Source organism: Colius striatus, chromosome 8, assembly GCF_028858725.1.
Source record: "Colius striatus isolate bColStr4 chromosome 8, bColStr4.1.hap1, whole genome shotgun sequence".
In the NCBI taxonomy this organism is placed as follows: Eukaryota; Metazoa; Chordata; class Aves; order Coliiformes; family Coliidae; genus Colius; species Colius striatus.
This window is the reverse complement of record NC_084766.1, coordinates 5,775,490-5,801,370: the sequence shown is the minus strand read 5'-3', so window position 1 is coordinate 5,801,370 and position 25,881 is coordinate 5,775,490. Positions and strand designations below refer to the sequence as shown.

Genomic DNA, 25,881 nt, shown 5'->3' with positions numbered 1-25,881 from the left:
TAATTGGAGCAAGGGAATGGTGTGACACTCAGATACTTTGCAAACCGCCATAGCTAGTATTTGCCAGATCCCAGCCCCACAATCCAGCCTCCAGGACAGGGTGTGAGACCTCATCTGCTCCGGTATATGTGTCACCAATTCCTGATAGAAATCATGCTGAAGAGTTAGGAGGACTAAGGTCTAATCCTTCCAAAATCAATCCAGGCAGTAACCTTAATGGAAAATATTCTTCATCTAGCTTTGTACTTCCTAGAAAAGGTTTTCTTTAAAACCCATAGTTGTCTAGTTGCTCTTGACCTAACATTAGCCTTGGCTAACTGTTTGCACAGACAGCACTGTAACAGACCCCCATCAGCAACAAAACTGCCCTCCTCATTGCACCCCAATCACCCCTTCACATCTGAACTATTTTTAGTTCTAATTCAAAGCCACATATAGCATGTTTCTTTGCAGTTGCCATTTCTCTCCTAAGTCACAGATTTCTGCAGTCTCACAGCTTGAACCGTTGCTGTTGGAATCCCTTTGCTCACAGGCAATTAGCATCCTCTCCTAGGTGAAGTATTTTGGGATACACTTCATTTTGCATCACCCACCTGGAAGAACTGTATGGTGCCTTCTAGCAGCGTTTTTTTTTCCTTTAACATGAAAATCATTGTACAAAAGACTTTGCTTTTGTTACAAGATTTCATGTTCGCCTGGGGCTTAATCACAAACAAGATTGCTAATTATTTGTACCTCCTGCAGCACTAACTTGGTTTACCCAAGATAAGAACAGTTCAGCCCCTGTTCTGCCACCTGCCAGTGCAAGACTGTTGCCAGCTATTCCCTGTGGTAACTCAGGGGTTTTGTTGCAGCTGAGGAGGAGGAGTTGGTATTGCTTTCTTTTTCCTGGCAGGCAGTTTTACTTGGTGGCTGCAGCAAGGGCTGGCTCCAGCCTCCTCTCTACTCAAAGCCCAGGAAAGAAGGGAGCACGGGCCAGGCCCAGTGGCGGGAAATGGGTTTCTGAGGACAGGGAGAGGCACGTGAGGGTTTCAGTAACTTTGAGGGTTACTGCAGCATAAAGCCCTTGCTGCTCCAGGCCAGCAGCTTTCACTGGCACCAGGCCAACATGAACAGCTCTCCAGAGGCAACCTTCCTCAGCCACGGCTCAGGGCTGCCAGGGCAGCAGCAGAGGAGTGTGGAGAATGTTGCCTAGCGCAACACCTCAGCGCTAACCACCACCCTTCCCTTGTCCTGCGGGGAAAAGCTGAAACTTTCCATGCTAAAAACGGGCCAAAAGTACTATTAGAGGTCACTTTTACAACTAAAACCACAGTTTTATTTATTCTTTCTGGACAAAAAGCAGATATCTTTGTTACCAGGACTCTGGTAGCTCTCCTCACACCCAGTATTAACGTCTCTCCCAGCTGCACAAAGGCTGTAGCAGAGTTGTTACTTTCCAACAAATACAATAACGATCTCTACCTCTATGTTGAGCAGTACTTCCCTCATGCTGGAACAGAGGATTTACAATATCCCTCTCCACAGTACTGTAAATCACAGCCTCAGAACAATTAGCAGATGTACAGGCCTTGGCCAGGCTCTCGGTCACACTGGGTGGCCTGAGGCCTCTCCAGGTTCAAAGCAGAGCCAGGCTCTGCTGGGACAGTCACTGAACTCGTTCTCTCTCATCACTTCCCAAAATAAAGGTTAGCACTGCAAGAGATTGCAAAACCTCCACCTTGCTTTAGCAGGGGTCACAACACACACCAGCTCCTATCTACAACCCTTTTAAACTTTATTTTAAACCCATTTTAAACTTTATTTTTAAAAACCCTCTGGTTTTCCCTTCATAAAGGACTATGTAAAGAGAAAAAAAAAACACCTAACCAAACAAAAAACAGTACCATGTAGAACAAGTATCTTGTATAGTCTTCACAGGTGAGGTATTCCATGCTCTGTTGGCTCTTGTGGTAAAAACAACAAAAACAATAAAATCTGCAATGAAAACAATACTGAAATCTACCATTTCCCCATTTTCATCTTTGGCAGAGCTATTATCAACAACCTAGACCAAAATGATTTCTTTTCCATTACATATAAATAGCCGATGTGAAAGCTGAAGTGTGGCAGTGGTAACTTCAGGCACTTAAAAAAACTACAACTACTCGTCATGTGTGAATACATGGAAGATGCAAACAGCACAGAAGATGGAAGTTTGCTCACAAGAGTATAATAATGAGATTAATAGAGAAAACTTCCCTGATGGTTTATATTAGACCCAGCCTACTGCAATATGGCACAAGAGGAAACAACCTTGCAGACCAGACCATCCTGTGCCACTCTGTAGTGCAAAGAAAAGCCAACAGCTTTGTTGTAAATCTCTGAAGGCAGCAGTTGTCTATTCCACAGAGAAACTTCAATTATTTAAGCAGAAATCATGTTTCCATATTCATGTGACCTCAGCTGAATCTCACAGGGGACAAAAAAATTACTGACTAATTTGATTCAGGCTTCATTCCAATATCATACAGGCCAAGATGGATGCATTAGGATTTCAATCAGTACAAGATTAAGAAAATCCCAAAATGGTAAGCTTTTACAGAAAGTCTACAAACCCATTCAGCAGAAAGCTTTTGTGTGAGGCAGCCTGATCCCACACAGAATCTCCCATCTGAGATACCAAATATTACTACAGTGTAATAATACTACTACTAACAAATTTTATCTTGATAATAAAGAGTGAATTCTTTTAGGAACAAGACCAAGAAATGATTGATGTTATCTGACCCATTGCATGTTTAAGGATGAAGCATTGAAAATATACATCTCACGGTAACTATTTGTCTGTTCCTTCAACAGAATGATTGTTCAAAGCCTCTTTTCATGCAGAGAAAGAATTCCAATGCTCAGTTTATTAAACAAGACTGAAATCATCTCAAATCAAGCTGGCTGGTCATACGTTCCCAAGGGAAGCAAGTTACCTCATCTGTGCTTACCTCACAGAAAATCACCAAGTAGTTACATAACACTTTGGAAGGGTCTGGTATTGTTTGCCCAGAAAGCTGCAGTCACAGAGATCTACCCTCAGTCTCAGTGTGCCAAAACTGGCCAAGTAACAGAAGATCTGGATGGAAGACTATTTTGAAGATCTGCTTAATAACCAGTGAGAACTGGAAAAAACTGAGATGCCTTCATGCAGGACGAGATGATCTAAGCACAGCAGTGACTAACTCTGGTGGCATCTGCTAGCACATCAAAGCTAGGAAATCCAGAACTCCTGCCTCACAACTGCTGATCTTCATGCCTTTTAATAGCAGATTTGCCAAGGACAAAATTTGTGCAATGGTTCGAAGTACTGCCAACACAGGAGCACAGAGACATCCAGGGGAGTTCTTTCTCCTACAGAAGTCCACTAGTACTAAGACAAAACATTTATAGAGATAAATATTCTGTAATTGACAGGGAAATACTTTATTGCCTAGATAGAATGTGCATTATGGATAAAAATATCTTGAAATACAAAGTCCTCTAGTATGTCATGTAGAAGAAACACAATCCATACTTCTGCATCTTATTTATATACATTGCCAAATGCATTCAAGAGCATGAATAAGGTCATATTTGTGGGGTTTCTTCCTTCTCTTAAAGCACATACAGTGTAGTCCAAGGCCTTTTTGTTTCTTCAACAGAAAGTTGCACAGCGACCCCATATAGTCATTTGGCCTGAAAACTGATGAAATTCTACATACTCTTCTCTCCCTTGCTAGATCCTTTCAAGCTTGACATCTGCCTCTTTTTCTCCCTTTGTCCCAGTATGCGATAGACTTTTTTCTTTGCCTCCTTTTGCCTCTTGAATTTCTGTTCATCCTCTTTCTGCTTAACTTTGAGATATTCTTTAAGCTGTTCCCGATGTTTTACTTTGGCTTTCTTGATCTTATAATTATTCACCGTACTCAAAGCACTGAGAAGGGCTGATATCTAAAACAGAAAACAGAGAATCAGTATACAAACAGTTCAGTTTTGGTGAGCAAGAAACAGCTGAATCTCAGCAGAGAGCCATATTATATCAGAGATTGCAGACAAGTTGTCAATTATTTCTGCATCAGCTACCCAGTTTCTGAGACAGTTTATTTATTTATCTTGTTGGGAAGTTAATCAAAAGTTTAACTTAGGTGAACTCTGATTTTGGTTAGGTATTACTTAAAAGGCTATGCCAAATTGCTACTATAGAACACTTAAACTTCAGTTTGGATCTTCTTGCCTTTGCAAGCACTCTGTCATTCTCAATTTTTTAAGCAGAGTATTTGCTTCAAACCCTGTCTGTGTTAATAATGCATAGCAATGACAAGTCAAATAAAAGACTGCAGCTGCCAATTTAAGTCTCCCATAATGCCAGAGCACTACATGCAACTGAAATACCTTGCAAGTTCTGTGACAAGGACAAAAGTCACATTTAGGCTTCAGCTGACCTACTAGTTTAGCAAACAAGACACCATTCACTCAGGGACAGATCATCCATGCCAATACTGCCTCCCAAATAGGAACAAAACAAATTGCAGGTGATAGTTTTTCACTGGGAGCTTTTGTCTCTTTAGCACTAGCAATAGATTGAAGTGCTAAAACAATGGTTAAAAACCATCTAAGCAACACATTTACCCTTCGGGAGTCCTTGTTTCAGAGTAAGTGATAATTACCTTCTTTTCATGAGGCTCCCTGATAACAGCTGGTCTCCACTGGTCTTTTGGAGTCTTGCCTTTCTTCTCAAGATTCTTAGGCTTGTTCTTAAAAGGTAGTGCCTTCTGCAGTGCTTTAGGAATGTGAAGCTTATTGAAATGCCTTTTCTCCCTAACAATAGGCTAAAAGAATGCATAAAACACAAATGTAAGATTCACCATCTTAAAATAGCTTTTATTTTCCATCTTTCAGGGGGCAAAAGAAAAAGAAACACCACAAAACAAAGAAATAAAGTAAGCCAACAAAACAACCCACCCCCAAAACACTCTGAACATCCTTGCACCAAACTTAGCCAATTTTACTATAACAGAATTCTCAGTAAGGTTTTGGAGAAGACTTCTATCCTGCAGATTACATTATAACCTTTCACACATGGACAATGACACACAACAACCTGCTTTCCACTGCTTTTTAGCCATTTCATGCCAAGAAAAACTATGCTTTGTTAATAAAAATATGAAGTCACACATGCATATGTATGAACATGTATTTACAGTTTGCAGAGGACTGTGTGCAAATCTGACTGTGATATCACTGGCTTAAAAAAAAACAAACTCAAACATACCTTATAGAGAGAATCCTGGTTTTGTTTCAGTTTGATGCCTCGCTCATGCCTCAGCTGGCCTGTTGTCTTCATTCCACTCCAACTATCTTTCTCACCTGCTGGCTTCAGCAAGGATGTTACAGGGTTATAAAATGCTGGGATAGAAACTGGATACCAAGTCCTCAGAAAGACAATATCTGAAAGAGAAGGAAACGTTACTTGACTTTATAACACAGTTCATCACATGCACACTCTAAGCAAAGACTGTCTGAATAGAACAGATACCTAACACCCAGACCACACACTAGGACTGGTTGGTGTATATATGCCTCTGTATCGAAAGCAATGTAACTACTTGTACACTTGGATTCTGAAAAACCCAGTGAAGTCACAAACACTACATCTTGCTGAAGAGCAGCCCGCTGAATACCACCCTATTCATTATTCATATCAAATTAAAGAACTAGCAACAGACTTCCTATGGATATTTCTGCCTCTGCCATTACTGACAAAACCAATTTGCTTTCCTCTGCCTATTTTTATAAATGAACTGACTTCCTCTTATTTTGCACTATCCATAAGTTCAATGAGTTTAGGAAAAGACAGGTCACAGAAACCCAAAATAAGCATCAACTCCTGTTCTCAACATGAAGCTCAGCAAATACAGGAGATAACTTAACCCTACCCCTGCATAATTTTCCCAACAGGCTTGGGAAAACAGTTAACTAGAGTTACAATGCCATTCTTTGCATTTCTCAGAACAATGTCCTGCTTGCACTTGTACCACCAAATACAATTTGTCTTCACGTCCAAGAAGAACAGCATATACCAATCAGTGTAAAATGCTTTAAAACACTTGGAAGAACAGGTGTCCAAGACAAACCTTTTCACCTGCATACTGTACAACTTCTGAGTACAACTGACAGAGAATATACTTCTTTAAAAACTTCATCCTGCATCTCACCAGGTATTTCATGTTCTTTGAATTCACATCTCAATTATCAGGTTGCAGAGATTCTGAGACACAGCTTTTCAATCTGTGAAGCAGGATGAAAGTTGTGTGATAACTTCCACGGAAAGTACAACTCACCACTCATCAGCAACTTGTCTTCAAATGTTGCTCTGAAAGCACCTACTGGGGTTCTGAGAGCCTTCTTGATCTGTCCTCGGATCCCGCTCACAGTACGAATCGCTGCACCTTCAAATTTAGCCACTTCCAGCTGAGAGTTAAACATTCCCTGAAAGTGTGAATTTCAAGATGTTAAGTTGAAGATCTGTGTAGACCACAGTAATTCTCACAAGCATATCTTACAAAGCAACAGGAAGAACACAACATTGTGTTGATCAACCAAAAAAACTTATGGAGCTGACTTCAAGGTAAGCTACTAAAAGTAATCTACTCAGCTCTTCATATTCCACAGGCAATGCTTCTTAGAAATATATCAATTTGAAGTTCTAAACTAGAATACATTCGTGAGAATCTGTCCAGATCTCTTTTGAAGTCATTAGCTAGAACACAGCACACCTTAAAAGCAAACAAGCTGCCTTAAGTTGCTAGCTGTGAGGCTCTAACAAAACACAGGTGTCCAAGGTTTGTGCTTCTTTCATAAATCACAACAAAGGCAGAAAGAATTCTGTGTATGTAGTGTGAATATTTGAGTGCTTCACTGCTGGGATCAGTGCTTAGTTGCTCACTACCCCAAATGCAGAATAACCTAACCTCTTCCTGAGCCCAAAAGCCCAACTAAGGAAGCTGGAAGGTCAGTGAAAATTCACTTCTGCAACACTTCCTGCCCTAATCACTTTCATAACTGTAATTGTGACATCTTAAGTACTGCTAGAATTCATCTTTTATCCCAGAGCTGAAATTAGGTGGGATCAAAGTGCCTGGATGACACCAGGGATACGTCTGCATTCTGCAGAGGTGTCTGCCACGGTGGGAAGCTAATCAGAGATTCTGAGGAAGAAAGAGCCGGGAGGGTGGGGGTGGGTGTGAGGGGGAGACAAAGAAGAAAAAAAAAGAAGATCTGTATAGCCATACTTATCGGCTAATGATCAGCACTGTTAGAGACCACACTGAAGAGAGCTCAAAGAACCCAAGCAGCTACTGCACACTATCCAGAACACTATGCTACAGTTACAAGGAACTTCTGTCTCAGGAAGGACAGATGGAGTCCCAGGTTGCCTGCCTTCCTAACCCCAGTACATGTAGTTTTACAGTATACACACTTACCTTAATAAAAGAAGTGTTCTTAAAAATTTTGAATGGAAAACCAGTAAGTTTTAACTTCTTTACAACAGTTATGGATTTATCTAAATCAAGCACAACTCCCGTGGCAGCAATGCGGAAATCAGGCTGAAACACACAGAGATGAGACACACTGCTAAATGTTTATCTACCAGATACTGAAGAAAATACCTCACTGATAAACTCTAAAAAGCAGTGAAACTGTAAGTTCAGAATTTACAACCTTTAGAGGTGTACAGCAGCATGACAAATGCAAATTGACTTTGGACAGACTACTTGAGGTGCTGCTGACATAACATTCCTACCGCTCACTAATGAGATTTTCAGAACTGCCATTCTAATTACCTCAGAAGCAATCTTAGAGTCCTTGTTATGTACCTTACCACGTTCTCTTTATGAAACACAACCTTACTCAGACAGAAAGTCTCAAAGGAGAAGTGCTTTCTGCACTGCTGTAAGTCACTAAATTATGCTAGGGGCATATGACAAAAATAGCCTTTTAATATATATACCAAGACTGTGCAACAGGACTTAAATAAGGTTATTTTAAGAAGGATATAATATTCACCATTATGATTAGTGTCATGCTCATTACAACACCATGCAAAGCTTTCATTATACATTGTATGTAACATAAATCTACCTTTCAGTGATATGCAACAAGGATTATATTTGATAAATATTGCTTTAACACTAAATTAATTCAGGTAACTATAAACAGTCCAGCACACTGAGGAGAAATCACTTTGAGGACAACATTTTTCAACAGGAATATCACTATCTTGCCCTGTAAAAAGGTTTTGAAAGTTATCTAAATACTTTGTATCTGAAAATCTAATAAGTATAAATCCTTCCACAGAACATAATAAAGCAGTATTGGTCATTTTCAGTGTAGCAGATGAAAACTGTTCACAAAAAACAAAAGCCTTAATCCACTTCCCCATCTCATCCCAATACACCTTTCAAAAGTTTGAGCCTACCTACTTTCTCAGTTCCTACATGACTACTTTCCCAGATGTAAACCTTCTTCCCTAAATCTATGTATTTTATCCAAAGACCTGTGGAAAGCAATAATTAACATTTTGTGGTAACAAACCTACCGTCGTGCCACTGACAGACTGAATGGCCAAAAATCCTGTTCCCTGAGGGGTGATGGGCCCTACAAGAAAATTCAGTTTAAAAGCTTTACTACACAACCTCCAGACTCTATTGAAAGTCACAAAGCTTAGAAATACATGCCAAATATCCTCAATGAATAAAACCAAAGAGAAGTTGAAAGTATTTAACCCATCACCCACATACATAGCCCCATCGAAGTTAAAAGTATGGTTAACAAAATGCATCACATTCCTGTACAGAATGGGCCTGTGCAAGTGTCTCTGCACACAGCCACAAATCAGGTTCCTCTTTGATTTGATGCAATCTATCAGAATGCCCAGAAGTTTATGAGCAGTCAAACAATCTACAAATTATTTCAACAATTCACACATACTAAGCAACTGCCTATGTTCCCATACTGTTTGGTATCATTTTATACTCTCCAGGGAACACAACTGTAAGACATCTCATTTTAAAAGCTACTTGGCTGTATTTCCCGATACATCCTATACAGGTTGAGGATTTTATGGTGAAGAATTTACATAGGAGAGTAACTCCAGAATGCCCTCACTCACCCCAGAAAGTTGCTCCACAATGCATATGTTGTGGGGTGTACTTCAGAAGCCTGTGACGCCCATTGTGATCTTCAATGTAGAACATGGGGATGGTCTGAAACCGCCTCCACCCCAACGAGAGGATTAAAGGATCCCGTGTCTTAAGTATCTTCTTATACCACCGGTGCTTCTTCAGGCGCAACTAATGAGAAGAAAAGATGAACAGTGTTATTACACAGTAACACCCCTCACTCTGAAATTCAAGCCTTAATTTTCAGGAATGATGGAAAGCAGCTTCTACCTACATGAGGAGTTTTTATCTGGTAAGCTTTGTATCTTTGAACGTTCTCATTAATGCCAAGTTGACTGGAAAGATAAAGCTAATCTGGATTTCACTCCTTTTCAAGTCATCTTTTGATGCATGTGAGCAAATATTGTATTTTTTCCTAGAATGGTAGGGTTTGGAAGGGACCTTTAGAGATCATCTAGTCCAACCGCCCCTGGCAGAAGCAGGTCCACCTAGATCAGGCCAGGACATCCCTTTTTTCTTTTGTGTCTAGCAACAGGACAAGGGGTGATGGGACAAAAACTAGATAGGTTTTCAATTTAAACATAAGAAAACCTATTTCACTGTGAGGGTGATGGAGCACTGGAACAGGTTGCCCAGGGAGAGTGTGGTGTCTCCTTCCTTTCTGAAATATATCTATGTGCTAGTAATTTTTTCATAGCCACATCCATGGACAACGAAGCTCAGTTTACAGCTTAGGTTTGCAACTTCGCAATCACAATATCAGAACCTTGTCCTGAGACATGTCTGTAGATGAATACCAAACCATAGCTTCTTCCAGTCATCCAATTAAGCCTGTAAAAATCCACTGTCTGCTACTGTAGAGTTGTGTCATAAGCAACTCCCCTATTCAAGGGACTAAGACTCTGTGTTTACTGTACCTTTAATAAACAGAAGACAAACAACAAGTCCAGACACAGAAGACAAACAACAGAAGCACACCTGTAGTGATACAAAGTGCCCTCACAGCTTTGGCTACGTACCTGTACATAGCCGACATTGCCTTCGCTGTTGCCTAACCCACCCAGGATAATGGGATAATGAGGGTCAAAATTCAGGACAAATTCACATGGGACATTTTCAATCTCTATTCGAACGTACATCCCAGGCCGGAAGCCCTCATACTGCACTCTGGTCTCATCATCTTGATCTTCAAATTCCGCTCGATTGAGCTGTGAGACAGAGAAAGTTCCCACACGTTTTACAAAATCCAAGTATTAGCAGCTTGCTCATGAGGTGTCAGTTCTATTTAAAACATGCTAACGTTTGTATAAACCTTTCAGAGAAGATCTGTCAGGTTTTGTGACTTTTCATTCAGAATGAGATCTCTGCCACCATGAATTCCTTCCAATTTGAAATCCCAAGTGGGCCTGTTAGTCTACTTGAAAGACAGTACCCAAGAGAAGCAAATGACTGAGTGACTTCTGATCTACCTTTCATAATGGTGACTTTGGATTTTAAAGATACAACTGTTAAAGTCAGTTTTTGATTTAGCAGCCCGAGCACCTTTTCAAGTGCTACGCTCCCACCTTACTCAGCAGCTTAACAGTATTTCTGTGCTACCTCACACTGCATATTGTCAAAACGTGTCTCTAGGAAAAAAACCTCTGGATGAACTCTCTAGGGTATTTTTCAAGACGTAGAGCCAGTTGAATTGCCAAGTTCACAGCTTGTACCTGTGCTTGTTTATGCATTTCTTCTTTAAGATCATCAAAGTACGTGGCATCCCCTTCATCATATTCTGCATCGAACATTTCTTTCAGTTTCCGTTTCTTGTCCATGCGCTCCTTCGTCTTTTCCTCCTCCTCAGGTTCAACTTTGGATGTTTTCTCATCTTCCTCCTCCTCCTCTTCACTTCCAGACTAACCAACAGTAAGTTATCAAACATGTGAAACAGTTCACTGAGAGCAACCCATTCTGATTAACAGTTTAATATATATTATTATGTAATAGTTTCTCATGATGCAAATGATTAGACGCTTGCAAAACACTTCCATTGGAGGCAGAATTTAGTAAGCTGTTCATACAAGATGTAACTTCAGCAATGACCAAAACATTTGATGATCTAATTATACATAACCCTTTTCACTGAGAAAACTTCTTAACATTTACTTACACCCTACAACTGACCTACCTGTTATTCTACAGTTAAAATAAGCATATAAGAGAAAAAAAACTAATTGTTGATAGCATTGAGCAATACTGTGCTGGAAGGCAGCACTCTAGAGACCAGAGCAGAGCAAAGTTTGATCACAATCCATTTGAAAGCTGCCAAAATGATGCTGTTACTCTCCCTTTTATAATGAAATGCAAAGCCATCAAGTTGTTCGGTCTGCAAAAACAATTGATGTTTCAATCCGTATTGTCACAGAGAATACAGTTCTGTTCTTGGAAGACATCCAAGACACTGTATAAATTGCTTCCACCATCCCGTTCTCTGCAGATCTGAGGAATGACCAGGAAACTGTGTCAGTTTCCACAATTTGTTGTGTTTAAACAGAGCTCTGTAATCTCCTGCATCAGATGCAATGACATTGTACAAACAGTTATGATCACATTTGGTTCTAAAATACTTCTCTCAGACCTCCAGATCCTTCTAGCTCTTGATTAAGCCTGACACCTACTGTTAAGTAAGTGAGGTGACTTCTACATAATTAACTTAAAACAATAGTTTAGTTGGAGACTAAAAACATGCCATTCCAGATATTTATAGAGTCTGAAGTCCAAAATAAATCAACCTTTTCTTCCTTTTTCCCACTGATTTCTTTCCTATTGATTCATGACAACTAAATGTTTTATATAGGATACCCATCATTTGGTCAGAAACTCACACATATGTATGTTGCTAAAGAACAGAAAAACACAAGTCAGACCTCATCTCCTTCAGCAGTACGTTTTCCTTTGTACACAACACCCGTTTCAAGATCTTCAAAATCTCCATACAGTTCTTCTGCAACAATAAATATCCAAGATATCTGGCCATTAATCTTCCTGTTACTCTGCAGTTATCCATTCCCTTCTACTGTTCCATACAATTTCTCATATTTTCAGTACTGTTTTCTAGATGAGTTTCAGCCCAGATGTGTTTTCTTGCCAACAAGTTTTTAAGTCTGTTTTGTCCTTTCTATGTCCTTTCCTTTTTCCTTTCAACACCTTCATGACCTCAAAAAGGTAAATGAAGTTTAATCATTCCAAAAGAGCACGCAGCACATCAGCTGGTACTCTGATACAAGACACAGCAGAGCAACCCAGCTCCTATCTTCTACATTAAAGAAATAAAATGAAAAATTTAAACAGTGCAGACAATATTTAAGTTAAAAACAAGTGTTTACAGTAACCTGCCAAACCACAGCTATTTTGTATGTGAGATACAGCCATACTATTAGAAGTTTTCTAAGGACTTCCTAATTAAAAGAAGACAACAAAAATACCTCCAAAACATCTGAAGGTTGATCTCACTTTTCAAATGTTAATGACAGGGTTTTTTTATTCTCATTAAAGAAGAATTTCTGTTTATTTCCACCAAGACTATCCAAAATATTAAACTATAGAGGATTAATAGCTACACTTGGATACACAGCTTGAACTTGGCATGGCCAAGTGTTGACTGAGGATTCTATTTCCTAATTGGAATTACATACCCTACTTTTCAGTGAGTAAATTTTCAGAATGTGATCCTTGTCTACTGCTTGTACAGAGATTTACAGCACTGTTTCATTACATCAGTACCTGTATATATTTTATGTAATAGTTTGTTTTGTACTAATGATATTGTTGCAATATTTTTCCATGCTACTTATATAACTACGAAGTCACACTGTTCTTAAAAATCCTGCAGAAGATAATAATTTTCAGAAGTTTTACACTTACCATCTTCCTCCAACAGTTTTGCTGCATCTTTATCATCTTCCCACTTTCCAGTAACAAAGCAGTCTCGAATACTGCTCATAACCTGCAAAATAATAGCGTCATTGCCTTGTATAGTTACACCTTGGCATCAACAGAAACACCTCCTACTGTGTTCCCCACTCCTCCATGAGAAATACCACCTCAGAGATAATCTGATATTCTCACACACAGTTCCACATCAAGACATCATTACCAAAATGAGACAATGCCTCAGCAAAAGCAGGAACGCGACACCAACTCAGCTCTTGCCCAGAGGTCTTTACACTAACAAGGTCTCTACCCTACATCACATTTCCACTTGTGATTCCCCTGCTTTTTACTTTTTGCTAAATAAATAGTAAACTATGATCCACCAAATAGTCAAGGAAGACAAGCATTAAACCAACTTATTCTAACTTTCTGTTCCTCTTAAGAACAAACCTTGGAGTCTGTTAGCTAGTAAATACTTCTAATGATACTACCAGCAGAAGACATGACGCTCTGGCCATAGGTCCCATAGGTCTGTTTCAACAACAACTCAGTAGTACTTTGAGACACAGCCACGACATAACCAGTATAGGATATGCAAAAGCAATTATCCAGTAGTATTACCTTTTCTAAATCCCAATCTTGTGGCTTTTCTACCAGGAATTTGGAGCAGTCAAGAGCATTAGCCTTCTGTTTCGATGCTTTGTCTGGACGGCTGACATGAAACAAACCTCCAAGTTCATCACCTGCATCTTCACCCTCATGATCCTCATCCTCGACAGCTAAATGAAACACATAAACTGTGATTATTTCCCCCACAGTACATGGATTACATTCACTAACAAGTTCTCTTCTGCCTTATGATTCACTATTTGCAATTGTGGGGAAAAATGAGATTCAAAGAAACATCTTATTCATTTCACAAATTCCATAGTTTACGTTTCTCTGAACGACTTCAAATCTTATCCTGTTGGCATAACTGGAATCATCTGAAAACACATTGTCCAATCAGTAAACACAGGACGTTCATCCAGTGACACAGGCAGAAGCAATCCCAAAATGATCTGTGCACAGAAATGACACTAGGCTAGTCTGGAAAGCCTGTCAGCAAATTTTCCCTCTCCTGTGCTGTGGAAGGTTTACAAAAGTCCAGTTTTCCCTGTGTTCTACAGAGGTTCTGCGTGATGAGGTTTGTACACTCAGCCATACAATGGAAAAGTTGTGAATTCGGCAGGACAAATGACATAAATAGCAATTTTCTCTGCCTTTTAAGGCAGTTAGCTTTGTTCTTTTTTTGCAAACACCATTATTACAGACATGTTAATACTATGTCACATAGAGTATTCCACTCAGTCACCACATGACAGGAATTCCTTAAAACAGCCAACAAAAACCATCCCTTTATGAAACACATCAATTACCACAACGGATTACACCATAGCTACCAGATAACTGTATAAACAACCCAACTTTAAATGTCTGGGGGGAAACAGTTGTACCAGAAAACAAGAGTAACAATCAAATAGTCTGGAAAATGAGCTCAAAATGCTATTTATTGTCTTTATTACAATTATTAATGAAAATAAGTATCAGCAATTTAAAAAGTCAAGTAACTCTCTTCAGGCATGCTATCAAAACACAATGCTCAAAGATCCAGACTTGCTAGTTTCCCAAAAGATTTGTACCTGTTCCATATACGAGTTTACGAAGATTGGGAGTTGAACGCTGCTGTCTTAAAAAAGCCTCAGCTGCCTTCTGTGCAAGGTCCTCTTTCCACTTAAGTGCACCTTAAAAGAGAAAAATAAATATCTTTTACCTCAAAAAAAAAATTAAGAACTAGGAGTTACATAGATAATTTAAATAAGGAAGTGACAACAACAGGCTTAAGAAGTGTAGACACAACCTCAGGGTTTTTTTCATACTCTGTATATACACAGAAACATAAACTTGCTAAAAAGTTACAACACTGATTTTTTAATGACAAGTCCGATTTTTAAAACAAAACTTTAGTAGACAATTAGCAACAGTAACAGATTTCATTATTTCCACAATGACACATCACCTTCAGAGACTGGCAGAATGGCCGAGATTGGAAGAAACTTCTGGGGGGTCATCTTGCCTGGCTCCACTGCTCAAGCAGGGTTACTTAGAGCAGGTTGCTCAGCATCATGTTGAGACAACTTCTGAGCATCTCCAAGGATGGAGATTCCACAACTTCCCTGGGTAACCTCAATAAGTGCTTAATACATTATATTAATGTTCCCTCAAGAATGGGAATAGAGCATCAGAGTTTGTTTCACACACATGGCCATAGAGATTAAGAAATGTGTTTATAAAATGAATCACCTCTATTCTAGAAGAAGGGAACCCAAGACCTCCATACTACACTATAAATCAAAGACTTAATAGGAGATAACCCCAGGTTTCCTAAATTGAAGTTTGCCTCTTAACAGCTACATATATTGGAGGGACAAAACCATGTAATATCTACTCATTATAACATCCTTCAACAATGAACCCAATTAAAAGTGGGTAGTAACACTTTTTTAGGTTATAGCCTACCTGTTGTATCAGTAGAAAAATCTATTTTTTCTTCATACTCCTCTTCCTCTTTCAGTAGATTCTCCACATCATCATCCTCAGCTTCTACAGCTTTAGGTTTAGTCTGTCTAATATCATCAGTTTTCTTTGCCTGAGTGTGCCGAAATCCCTTCCTAGTTGACTCTTCAGCTTCCAATTCATCACGTGATCCTTCGTCATCACCCTCACCAAGGGAAGAGTTTTCAGCCTCAGATTCTGATGCCTCTTCAGCTGTGCAGTTTCCAGAATCTGTGGTGAGCAGAGCTTTTCTTTTCAGACTCTGATCTGACATTTGCGATGTCATTTCTACATCTTCACTATTTACCTCATCATCCTGTTTAGATTCAGCTACTCTTTCGCTTGCAGTCTCAAGTTCATTGTCTGAGCTTTCGTTTTCAGAAGTCCTTTGCTCCTCTTCCTCATCTTCCTCCATCTCATTCTCTTCAAGCGCAGTTCTTCCTTCTTCAGAACTCATCTCAAGATCGTCATCACTGTCTGCAAACACTGGCAGTTCACTCACAGCTTCTTCTTTAGTCGCCTCCATTTTCAGACGCTTGGCTCTCCTATCAGCCACCTCTTCCCTCAATAGCTCTGCGTCACTTTCTTCCTCAGCATCATCTTCATCATCACCATCACTTCCATCCTCAGACATTGCTGCTTCTTCTTCATCATCTTCCTCATCACTTCCCGCATCATCATTTTCTTTCTCCTCTTCCTCAAATAAAGCCTTCCGACGTACTCTTCCGGTCTTCAGATCAACCTGGCTCTCCTCTTTTGGCATCACAAACCTGTTTTCACCCAAGATGACATTTGGGGTAAAGAAATTTTAATGACACTTCCCATTACTATTTAGAAATACTTTTTGTAGTTTGTTTTTAAAGCATGACAAGGTTAGAGAACACTACAAAGGCAACGGGGTTCTTCAAGTACAGAACAACTCTCAACTGAAGGAAAAGAGCAGTATGTTACTTAGGGCTATAACAGCAAGGAATTCCTAGGAGGCAGGACTACACTGCAAAACTTTGCTAGATCAGTTCCTTCTATCTCAAAATACACAAGTGGCACACGTAGTAGTCTCAGAGGAGGAAGAGTTACGCAGTAAGCTATTCTACTGTCTCCTATTGAGAAGTTTTCCAGACTTAGAGCCTGAAATTAGAGAGAGTCATTCATGCACAAACACTGCTAAGCTTTCAAAACTTACTCATGTCCTACATCCTCTGAACCTAAAGGTCTAGAGTCCATGAAGAGAGAGACCTTGCTTGACGCCATCTTAACATCAATGGCTGAATGTGTGGAGATGAGGCTCTGAACTAGCTCGTGATTTGGTCTCACTTCCTCCTGGAAAGTCAAGATTTTGAGCTTTTCAATTAAAATGAATAAACAAATGTCTAAGGAACAAGTAACAGAGTCATCAGTCTGCCTAAAACAGTAGAAATATGCATATGCAAGAAAAAATGCAAAGCATTTTAAACATTTTTCTCAGAATGCCAAGGTCACCTGGCCTCTATTCACATTTCAGGAACACACACAATACCAACCCAAGAACAATTAGAGACAGCATCTTTCACAGTAGCAGCCACTACAGTAAATATCAGCAAGCACACATTATCAGACTCAAATCTATTTAACATTTAGCACAATACAGGCAGAAACATGTGAACTCAATCTGTTTGCATGCAAATGTTTCCACCTCTCCCTTTGAGGAGTCAAATCCTGCAAGTCTTCTCCCACAAGCACCCTGCTCTACAAAATAAAAGTGATAAAATCCCAGTACTAGGAGGTTTTAAAAACCTTCAATCAATCTTTGGAAAGTTTATAAAACCAATCCTTCATTTGTTTGGCACAATATTTTACACAGAGATAATAAAAATATCCTTCCTCTGAAATCACTAGGGGAGAAAAAGACATTACTCATTACAAATATGTAAGGTTTGATAATCTCAAAGAAAACAATTTTTAAACACTTATTTTTACTCTAATGACTGAAACTACAAAACTACATTTTGCAAGAGAATTCAAACTACCAACAGCATTCCCCCCTTACCTCTTCTTTTTCATGAGCGTGGCTTCCACCGAGGTCAATATAAACAGCATCTTTATCATATACAATGCCCCCAACTCCTGAAAGAGGGGCATAGACCAGTTTCTCTTTCTCATTTAAAGAACGCTTCTTCTGCTGTTCAGGGAGAGCACAGGGGTCTGGCAAGAAACTCACATCACTCACAGTAAAGTCTCCTACACCTGGAGTGACAGACAGGGGAAGCAATAAGGCTTTCACACAGTTCTGATTCGAAATTTGCACAATTCACCATGAAAAGAAAAACAAACAACCCACCCCAAAAAACAACACACAAAACCAAAAGGCAGCAGCATCCAGTGATCCACCTGTGTCAAACAGATGCTCTGTAAAGCTCTGCAAGCTCTGTATTGGACATCTAGTTCTTCTGTCTGACCTAACTTAGAGATGCATACCAGTCCATATCAAGTCCACCAGAATCCTGGAAGCTTTTGGGTTTGTTTTCAAATGAGAAAACTAATAGGTCTGTAAAGTTATTATAAAAATATTTCTGAATTTAAGCTTTTAAATAATGCAACCTCAAATATTACATTTACTCAATGAATATGAGAAAGTTTACACAAGCCAAATGTACTTGTCACTATTAGTGCTGCTATGTTTTGCATTTCAAGCACCTTTGGAAGACAAATACCTTTGTAAAACTTCAGACACTGTCAATATCATGTCTAACACTTCAACAAAAATGTCCAAGTAAAAGCAAAAAACATTTACAAGGTTTTCTTTTTACAAAAAGAAAAGTGCATTATGAAAAATAACTTCCAAAAGCAGAACAGGTTTTCAGCAAGGTGAATCAGAGAATCACAGAATCATAGAATGGGAGGGCTTGGAAGGGACCTTTAGAGATCATCTAGTCCAACCCACCTGCAGAAGCAGGTTCACCTAGATCAGGTCGCATAGGAACATGTCCACGTGGGTCTTGAAGACCTCCAAGGAAGGAGATTCCACAACCCCTCTGGGCAGCCTGTGCCAGGGCTCCCTCACTGAAACACTGAAATAGTTTTTTCTTATATTTAAGTGGAACTTTTTGTGTTCCAGCTTCATCCCATCACCCCTTGTCCTGTTGCTAGCTGCTATAGAAAAAAGGGATGTCCCAACCTCCTGACACCCACCCTTTAGATATTTGTAAATGTTAATAAGATCTCCCCTCAGTCTCCTCTTCTCCAGCCTGTTCCCGCAGCCTTTCCTCGTATGAAAGATGTTCCATTCCCCTGATCATCTTGGTGGCCCTGCACTGGACTCTCTCCAGAAGTTCTCTGCAGTTTACAGATACAAAAATTCCAGAATAGGAAAAGTAACAGCTATGTTGTTACTCATAGATCAGTAAAAAAGCAGTTTAAAGAATCAAATAAACTACCTGGCATATGAATCTGACTCTTGTTTTTGAGGTGTGCTCCTCTCAAGTATCCATAAAGCGATATCTTCCTGTCACATTTGGGATTGATTCGAACATCTTCTGGGTTTGTCAACTCTTCCATTCTACCCAACATTAAAAAAAAACAGCAAAAAAAGTTAAAATATGCAGGAGTGCTCTTAACTTCTGAAAAAAAGTGAAGAAAAGAGAAGTGCAGCACCACTGCTGCCACCCCCTGCTCCACACTGTCTAATCATCAAAACAGAACATGGAAAAAGTCCAGGGAAAAAAGGATTTTTCAGAAGTATTTTTAAATGTGTTTTCAAACTTGGAGAATCATTTTCAGTAACAGATTACTGACATTTCATTAAACCTGTGCTGCTCCCTTAGCACATTTTAATTACTGTTTATACACTTTGCACACACAGCCCTCCTCAAATCAATTCTGCCATTAGAGGGAAAACAGATGAAAGTCGCATTCCCTGCAGCCACACACCACCTTCTGTTCCCTAGTGGCAGCGATCAACACAAAACTACCACAGAAAAGGGAAGAGGCAAAGATTGGCTGTTTTCAGGCAGATGAGGGGGAAGAATAATTCACCAGGTGCTGTTAAGTTGCTGAAATGCTGTTTCTTTTCCACAGAAATTCAACATAACCATCAACAAGCAGGATTATCTTAACTATTTTATTCTGTTTCAAAAGTGTTTACAATCTACTGAAGGCCTAGCTACTTAACAGGTGCAACCTGAATGGCACGAACTCTGAGAGTATGGCTTTCATCTCCCCAAAGACATCTAGTAATGCTAAATAGCCATTCACACCTAGGCCTGCCTGGATCTATTATTACAGGTTTTTCAAACAACAAGGTGCTATATGAGACTGAAGAACAGAAAGAAAAGCACAGACCTGTCTGCTAGAACGTAGGGGTGAGATGTTTGCCAAGTAAGTGGTCGGAATTTCATAACTGAGATAAAACGCCCCAAATTGTGAATTTCCTGCTTTTGATATTCTCCATGAACCATTCCAGACAGATAAAACAGCTTGGCACCCTAAACACATTAAGAAGACATAAAAACATCAAATAATAATGCTTACAAAACTCTAAGCTAATGCAACTCTAATTTGTAATTGCAGTTACAATTGGTTCCAAAAGATGAAACCAACTGGTTTCCTTCAACTTGAAAACTGCCTCCTAAATCTTATGAGAAAACAATTCACATCCAGATGTAAGAACATAATAACCACTTAAGTACTGCCCTACTTGTAATTTAGTCCCATTGTGCAAAATGTAAAGAGAAATGAATGCTGAATGTCATACCGGATACACTTCGGTCCAGAATCTGTGCTTCAACTTCTTCTTAGTCTTCTTTAACTGTTTGTTGTTCTTGAACGTATCCAAGTGGGTAAGAACTCCCATAATTTTGGGAAAGCCATGTACCTGACAAATGTTCAGGAATTCAAATGTTTCCATCTCAAATCCAAAGCTGGCGTCAATAAGCATCAGAACCTGAAAACACAACGATAGCATTACACTGTAACAGTACCACAGTGTCCACATGAGCTGCTTTCAAAGACCACACTTTTCAAGTCACAAGCTTCTTGGGAACCAAAATCCTTCAAATTTGCAAGTTCTAGTCCTTGTTTTCATGTAGCTTTAAAAATCAAACTTTGGCTTTCTCATTGAAGTGTGAATCTCAGTTGCTCTAGAGTTAAGGAGGCTTAGGAAAACAAATTGCTTCTTCCAGTCCATACAGTTTCCTTCGTATAGATTTAATTTGCCCATTGTCTGTGACAAAACTACAGAAGATTAAGACTGCTTTAGGAATGCAGAAATATACATATCATAATCATAGAATCAAAGAATGGTAGGGGTTGGAAGGGACCTTTAGAGATCATCTAGCCCAACCTCCCTGCAGAAAAAGGGTCACCTAGATCAGGTCACATAGGAACATGTCCAGGTGGGTCTTGAAGACCTCGAAGGAAGGAGACTCCACAACCCCTCTGGGCAGCCTGTGCCAGGGCTCCCTCAACTCAACAGTGAAATAGTTTCTTCCTATGTTTAAGTGAATACTTTTGTGTTCCAGTTTCACCCCATCACCCCTTGTCCTGTTGCTAGCTACTATAGAAAACAGGGATGCCCCAACCTCCTGACACCCACCCTTTAGATACTTGTAAATGTTAATAAGATTTCCCCTCAGTCTCCTCCAGACTAAACAGCCCCAGGTCCTGCAGCCTTTCCTCATATGAAAGATGCTCCAGTCCCCTGATCATCTTGGTGGCCCTGTGCTGGACTCTCTCCAGCAGTTCTCTGTCACTCTTGAGCTGAGGAGCCCAGAACTGGACACAGGACTCCAGATGAGGCCTCACCAGGGCAGAGTAGAGAGGGAGAAGAACCTCCCTTGACCTGCTGGCCACACTCTTGATGCATCCCCGGATGCCATTGCCCTTCTTGGACACGAGGGCACATTGCTGGAGTGCATCAAATAGAACCAACTAGTAGGCTATTAGATATTTCTACTTTACACATCAGCTGAAAACTTCTTGACTAAAAACTACTTTCATATTTCACACAGTCTGACCAAATCCCCTAGTGAAACACCACTTTATCATCTGGGCTTGTTATGAGACAAGTTTATCAGTTACACTAGCAGTGAAGTCCAGTTGCATCTCCTTTCTTCCAAATCCTTCCCACTACCACACACATTTCATTTCCCCTCACCCTCAGGATAAGCAAAATCCCAGGGGTTGTTCCAGTATGTTTATTGCCAAGCCCAGTCCTGTTCTCTCTGAATCCAAAGACAGTTTTGCCTTCAATAGCAATGGGTACAGAAATGCAACATTGGTGCAGTCCAGTCAAAAGTAGTGATTTCAACATGAATTGTAGTAGAAATCACATGCCACTGTTAACTTACCAAATCAGCAACTTTAGCCAGATCAATCATTGTGTTAATGTCACATCCACATTCAATAATTGTTAGCCTGCGTTTTTTACCTGAAATTACAGAATTAAGAATTACTTGTTTTTTACAGATTTAAGAATCAGAAAGAGAAGGATCAAACTCATTAGTTCAATATTTTCTCTCCCAGTAACATTTCTGAAATTCCTAAGAGTATCTGGGACTCAAGTTCTTGTTTCCATATGGATCATGCAACATGCACCATCCTACAAGTGTCTGTTTTCAAGTGTTTACAATTCTGCCAAATTTTAACTTTTTGGTTTAAAATGGTCAAATCCAGCACATGTTTTCAAAGGAGTTGTTTGGTCTTTAACAAAGACAACGTCAATTGCAAAAAAGATGGGAGTTCACTTCTTTAAACAATACAATCTTCACTGCCCCAGAGTTAACATTATGGATTTTAACACACAATTTTGTTCTTTTGATATTAGGTAAAATATATCCTGTTCCAGCCTTAAAAAAATGGATTTACATATCCAAAGACTTAACACGCATCCAAATGAGAAAGAAGTACCTACTGTTAACTTTGCCTGACTAACTGGAGATAGCCAACTCATCTTTAGACAACAAGAATAACAACTTCAACTACAGACAACTGGCACCATGTTTTTTTTTCTTCAGGTTATCAATTGCAAAAAACAACTCTTGAACCCCAGTAGACCAACCATTCCTTGAATATGGAGATTTAGTACTTAAAAGTCTACTAAGTGTCCACCTGCACTAAACAGACAATTGTCTGAATACAAGCAAGAACTCCCTCATAAACTGGTTCCTTGAGCTGCTGTGGTCTGTGCTCCCCCTAGAACTTCAATGACCTCCCCTGGTAATAATCAGAAGTAAGTATGAAGGGAATAGACTAAGACAAGGGGAAATTGGGACTGAAAAGTAAACAAAAAGGACAAGAACTGCCCAAGAGGTGAAGTGGAGAAATTGGAAATGGCTAGGCAAAGTAATTCTTAAGTGAAGAAAGACATACCAAGATGGATTATAGGACAGGGAGCTTGGAAGAACAGGAAATGTGTGTAGAGGTTTCGATGAAGTCAGAGGAAAACAGCTCAAAAGGGGAAACAAAACCCAGTGAAAAAAATGAGAACCTTTTGAAGAATGGATGGAACTTAAAAAAAAAAAGGTGAAAAACAAGTTTAGAGAGACAAGTTCCACAAAAGCCTCCATCTCACTATCGGTTTACTGCTAATAAGTACGCTTGATAACATATCCAAGTGATTTCTTCAAAATGAACAAAAGTTATAAGACACCATCCCAGCTCTAAAAGCAAGATAGACAAGGAGTGCAAAACAAGCAGTTCCACTTCTTATATCTTTGTTCTCACCTGAAACAATCGTAACAGGACCCCGAATTTCAACCAGTTTTTGCCTTGTGAAGTTCTTAATGAGACATTTGATTAAGGTGCTCTTCCCAACCTTGGGAGGGCCGACCACAACCACCACCACAGGAGGTGGCTCCAAAGGAGTACGGTCAACCACAGGAATGTGATGTTTTTTAGTCTTCAGGTCCTGAGTTCTGAGAAGAAATGTGTAATACAAGAAGTTAAAAAGCAACTTGTGGTGGTTTAACCCCAGCCATCAACTCAGCATCAAGCTGCTGCTCACTCACTCCCTCACTAATCCCCAGTGGGATAAGAAGAATCAGGGAAAAAAAAAAAAAAAAAAAAAAAAAAGAGTACAACTTGTGGATTGAGATAAGGACAGTGTAAAAACTGAAATGAAATCAAGTGACATTAAAATAATGATAATTTAAAATATATAATAATTTTAATAAAAAGAAATATAATTAAATGTACCTTTTTTTTTTTAAAGAAAAAGAAACAAGAAGTGATGGCAAAGCAACTGCTCACCACCCACTGCCTGATGGCTGATCAGCGATATACCTCCCCAGCAACTCCCCCCTTTATATACTGGGCATGATCTCCTACGCTATTGAATAGCCCTTTGGTCAGTTGGGGTGGGCTGTCCTGGCCATGCTCCCTCCCAGTTTCTTGTGCCCCTCTAGCCTCCTCACAATGCAGAAAAGGCCTTGACATTGTGTTAGTGCTACTCAGCAATGACCAAAACATCCCTGTGTTATCAACAACATTTCCAGCACAAATCCAAAAACACGGCCCTGTACCAGCTACTAAGATGAAAATCAACTCTGTTAGAGCCCGAACTAGGACATTGAAATATTTATTCATATTTGCAAAAGCTCGGATATAATGGCTCACCATGGGCCCAGATACTAACATGCACAGGGAGCTCTCACCAAGTCCAAGGAGCCATACATGCTTTTTTCCATTAAGACTAACACTGTTGTACCAGTTAACAGAGACGAAAAAAGCTCCACACTTATGACACGCATAAACTACAGCACAATCTAGTAAATGATGAAAGTTACATGAGCCCACTCTGCATATTTCTACACAAAGGAACAAAGAAATCCCAGCCAACGCCTATAGATCCATCTGACATTGCATGTTCCACACCCAACACCCATCTCTTACCTGTGGAACGTCCTGGCCATCCGCACAGCGGACTGGACCGTAAAAGCTTTGGGGTTTCTCTTCCGAGCATTCTCTTCATCTCCTAGTCCCAAGTCATTGAGATACCGTTTCCTTTTCTTCTCTGCCTTTGGCCCGCTGTGCTTGGCGCGATGCTTCTTCTTCTCTTTTTCCTCCATCTTACTCGCTCAACAATTGTTTACGATCAATACAAAGTAGATTGCCTCTGTGTGATCCTGAGCACGGCTGACAGAGAAGGAAAATATGTATCAGTCGCACATATGGCACACCTCAGAGAGAACAGTATCACTTAACCGCCTGAAAGTGCCTTGAAAGTGGCTCACTCATACCGTGCCCGGCCGCACGCGGAGCCCAGCGCAGAGCAGCACCGGCAGCCCCCGGGCCCGGCACGCCGGGCACCACGCTCCCGCGGCCGCAGGCCTCCGGGCGACCCGGCCGCCTGCGCCGGCCCTACGGGCCCCTCACACGGCGCTACCGGCCTCCGGGCAAAGCCACGTCCCGAGACCCCGCGGCCCCTGAGGCGCCGAACCCGCTCCCACCTGCCCAGCCGCGTGGGCCCACGCCGGTCGATGCAGCCGCCGCACCGCCCGGAAACAGCGGCTGCGCCCCGAGTTCCGGGGGAAGCGGCTGCGGCGGAGCCTTCCTGCGGGCGCACCGCGCCGGGGCTGCCGGCCCGGGCTGCCCGTGAGCCGCCCGCTCTTGAACCACTCTCAAGCCACGTTCAGGCGGTTCAGTGACACAGTTCAGCGCCCCGCGAACCGGCTGCTGGGGCAGCAAATCCCCATGACAAACGGGATTCTTTCGTTTTTAAAAAACCTCGATCCTCGCCAAGGAGTCTGGGAGGCAAACAAGCCGGCGGAGAAAAGCCGCTGCAGAGCTCTCCCGTGCTCTGAGCTCGGACAAAGCGGCCTTAGGTGGGGGCTCTTGTCAGGTTTCGAAGCCACCGCCCCGCAGGGACGACTGGGCATGCAGGAACCCGGGCAGGCCAGGTGAGAAGTGAACCATTGTCTGTCCCGGCTCTGTGCCTTAAGGCGAGGCCGCGCCCCCCCGAAGGTCCGTTGGAAGTTATGGCTCTACTTAATGAAGTGAAAAAGCCATATTCTCCGAGGTCATTTGCCGCATGCCAAGAAGCAGCCGAGAAACAATGCAGATAAAAGAGGCGTGTGGAGCCAGAGCTACTGTCTCTGGTGCTGGCCAGATGCTGCCTCCCAGACAGGCGGCTTCCCCCCTGCCCCGAGGACTCACAGCCGCAGGGGCTGCAGCTGCCGCTCTGGTCCCACTGCTGGACGAGGAGGAG

General features: G+C 40.8%; 1 protein-coding gene across 1 annotated transcript; it reads right to left on the bottom strand.

The window, feature by feature from the left end:
- Positions 1-3,429: 3,429 nt before the first annotated feature.
- Positions 3,430-25,197, bottom strand: BMS1 (BMS1 ribosome biogenesis factor). Its single transcript, XM_062001745.1, has 23 exons — positions 25,124-25,197; positions 24,567-24,809; positions 23,400-23,590; positions 22,025-22,104; positions 20,431-20,619; positions 20,019-20,161; positions 19,115-19,236; positions 17,728-17,924; positions 16,885-17,021; positions 15,666-16,471; positions 14,789-14,890; positions 13,728-13,885; positions 13,098-13,179; positions 12,101-12,177; positions 10,904-11,089; positions 10,211-10,399; positions 9,182-9,362; positions 8,609-8,667; positions 7,494-7,616; positions 6,351-6,498; positions 5,282-5,457; positions 4,677-4,838; positions 3,430-3,960 (listed from the first exon to the last, which is right to left on the bottom strand). The coding sequence occupies exons 2-23, from the start codon at positions 24,740-24,742 to the stop codon at positions 3,724-3,726; spliced, it is 3,921 nt and encodes a 1,306-aa protein (XP_061857729.1). The 5' UTR covers positions 24,743-24,809; positions 25,124-25,197; the 3' UTR covers positions 3,430-3,723.
- Between the last annotated feature and the right edge of the window lie 684 nt (positions 25,198-25,881).

Bases quoted from the DNA above. Each gene is read 5' to 3' on its own strand.
- BMS1 (XM_062001745.1), bottom strand. From the start codon at position 24,742: ATGGAGGAAAAAGAGAAGAAGAAGCATCGCGCCAAGCACAGCGGGCCA. The intron at 20,620-22,024 runs GTAAGTTAACAG...TTGTGTTTTCAG, and splicing joins TGGCTAAAGTTGCTGATTTG to GTTCTGATGCTTATTGACGC. The intron at 19,237-20,018 runs GTCTGTGCTTTT...AATGTTGGGTAG, and splicing joins CCCTACGTTCTAGCAGACAG to AATGGAAGAGTTGACAAACC.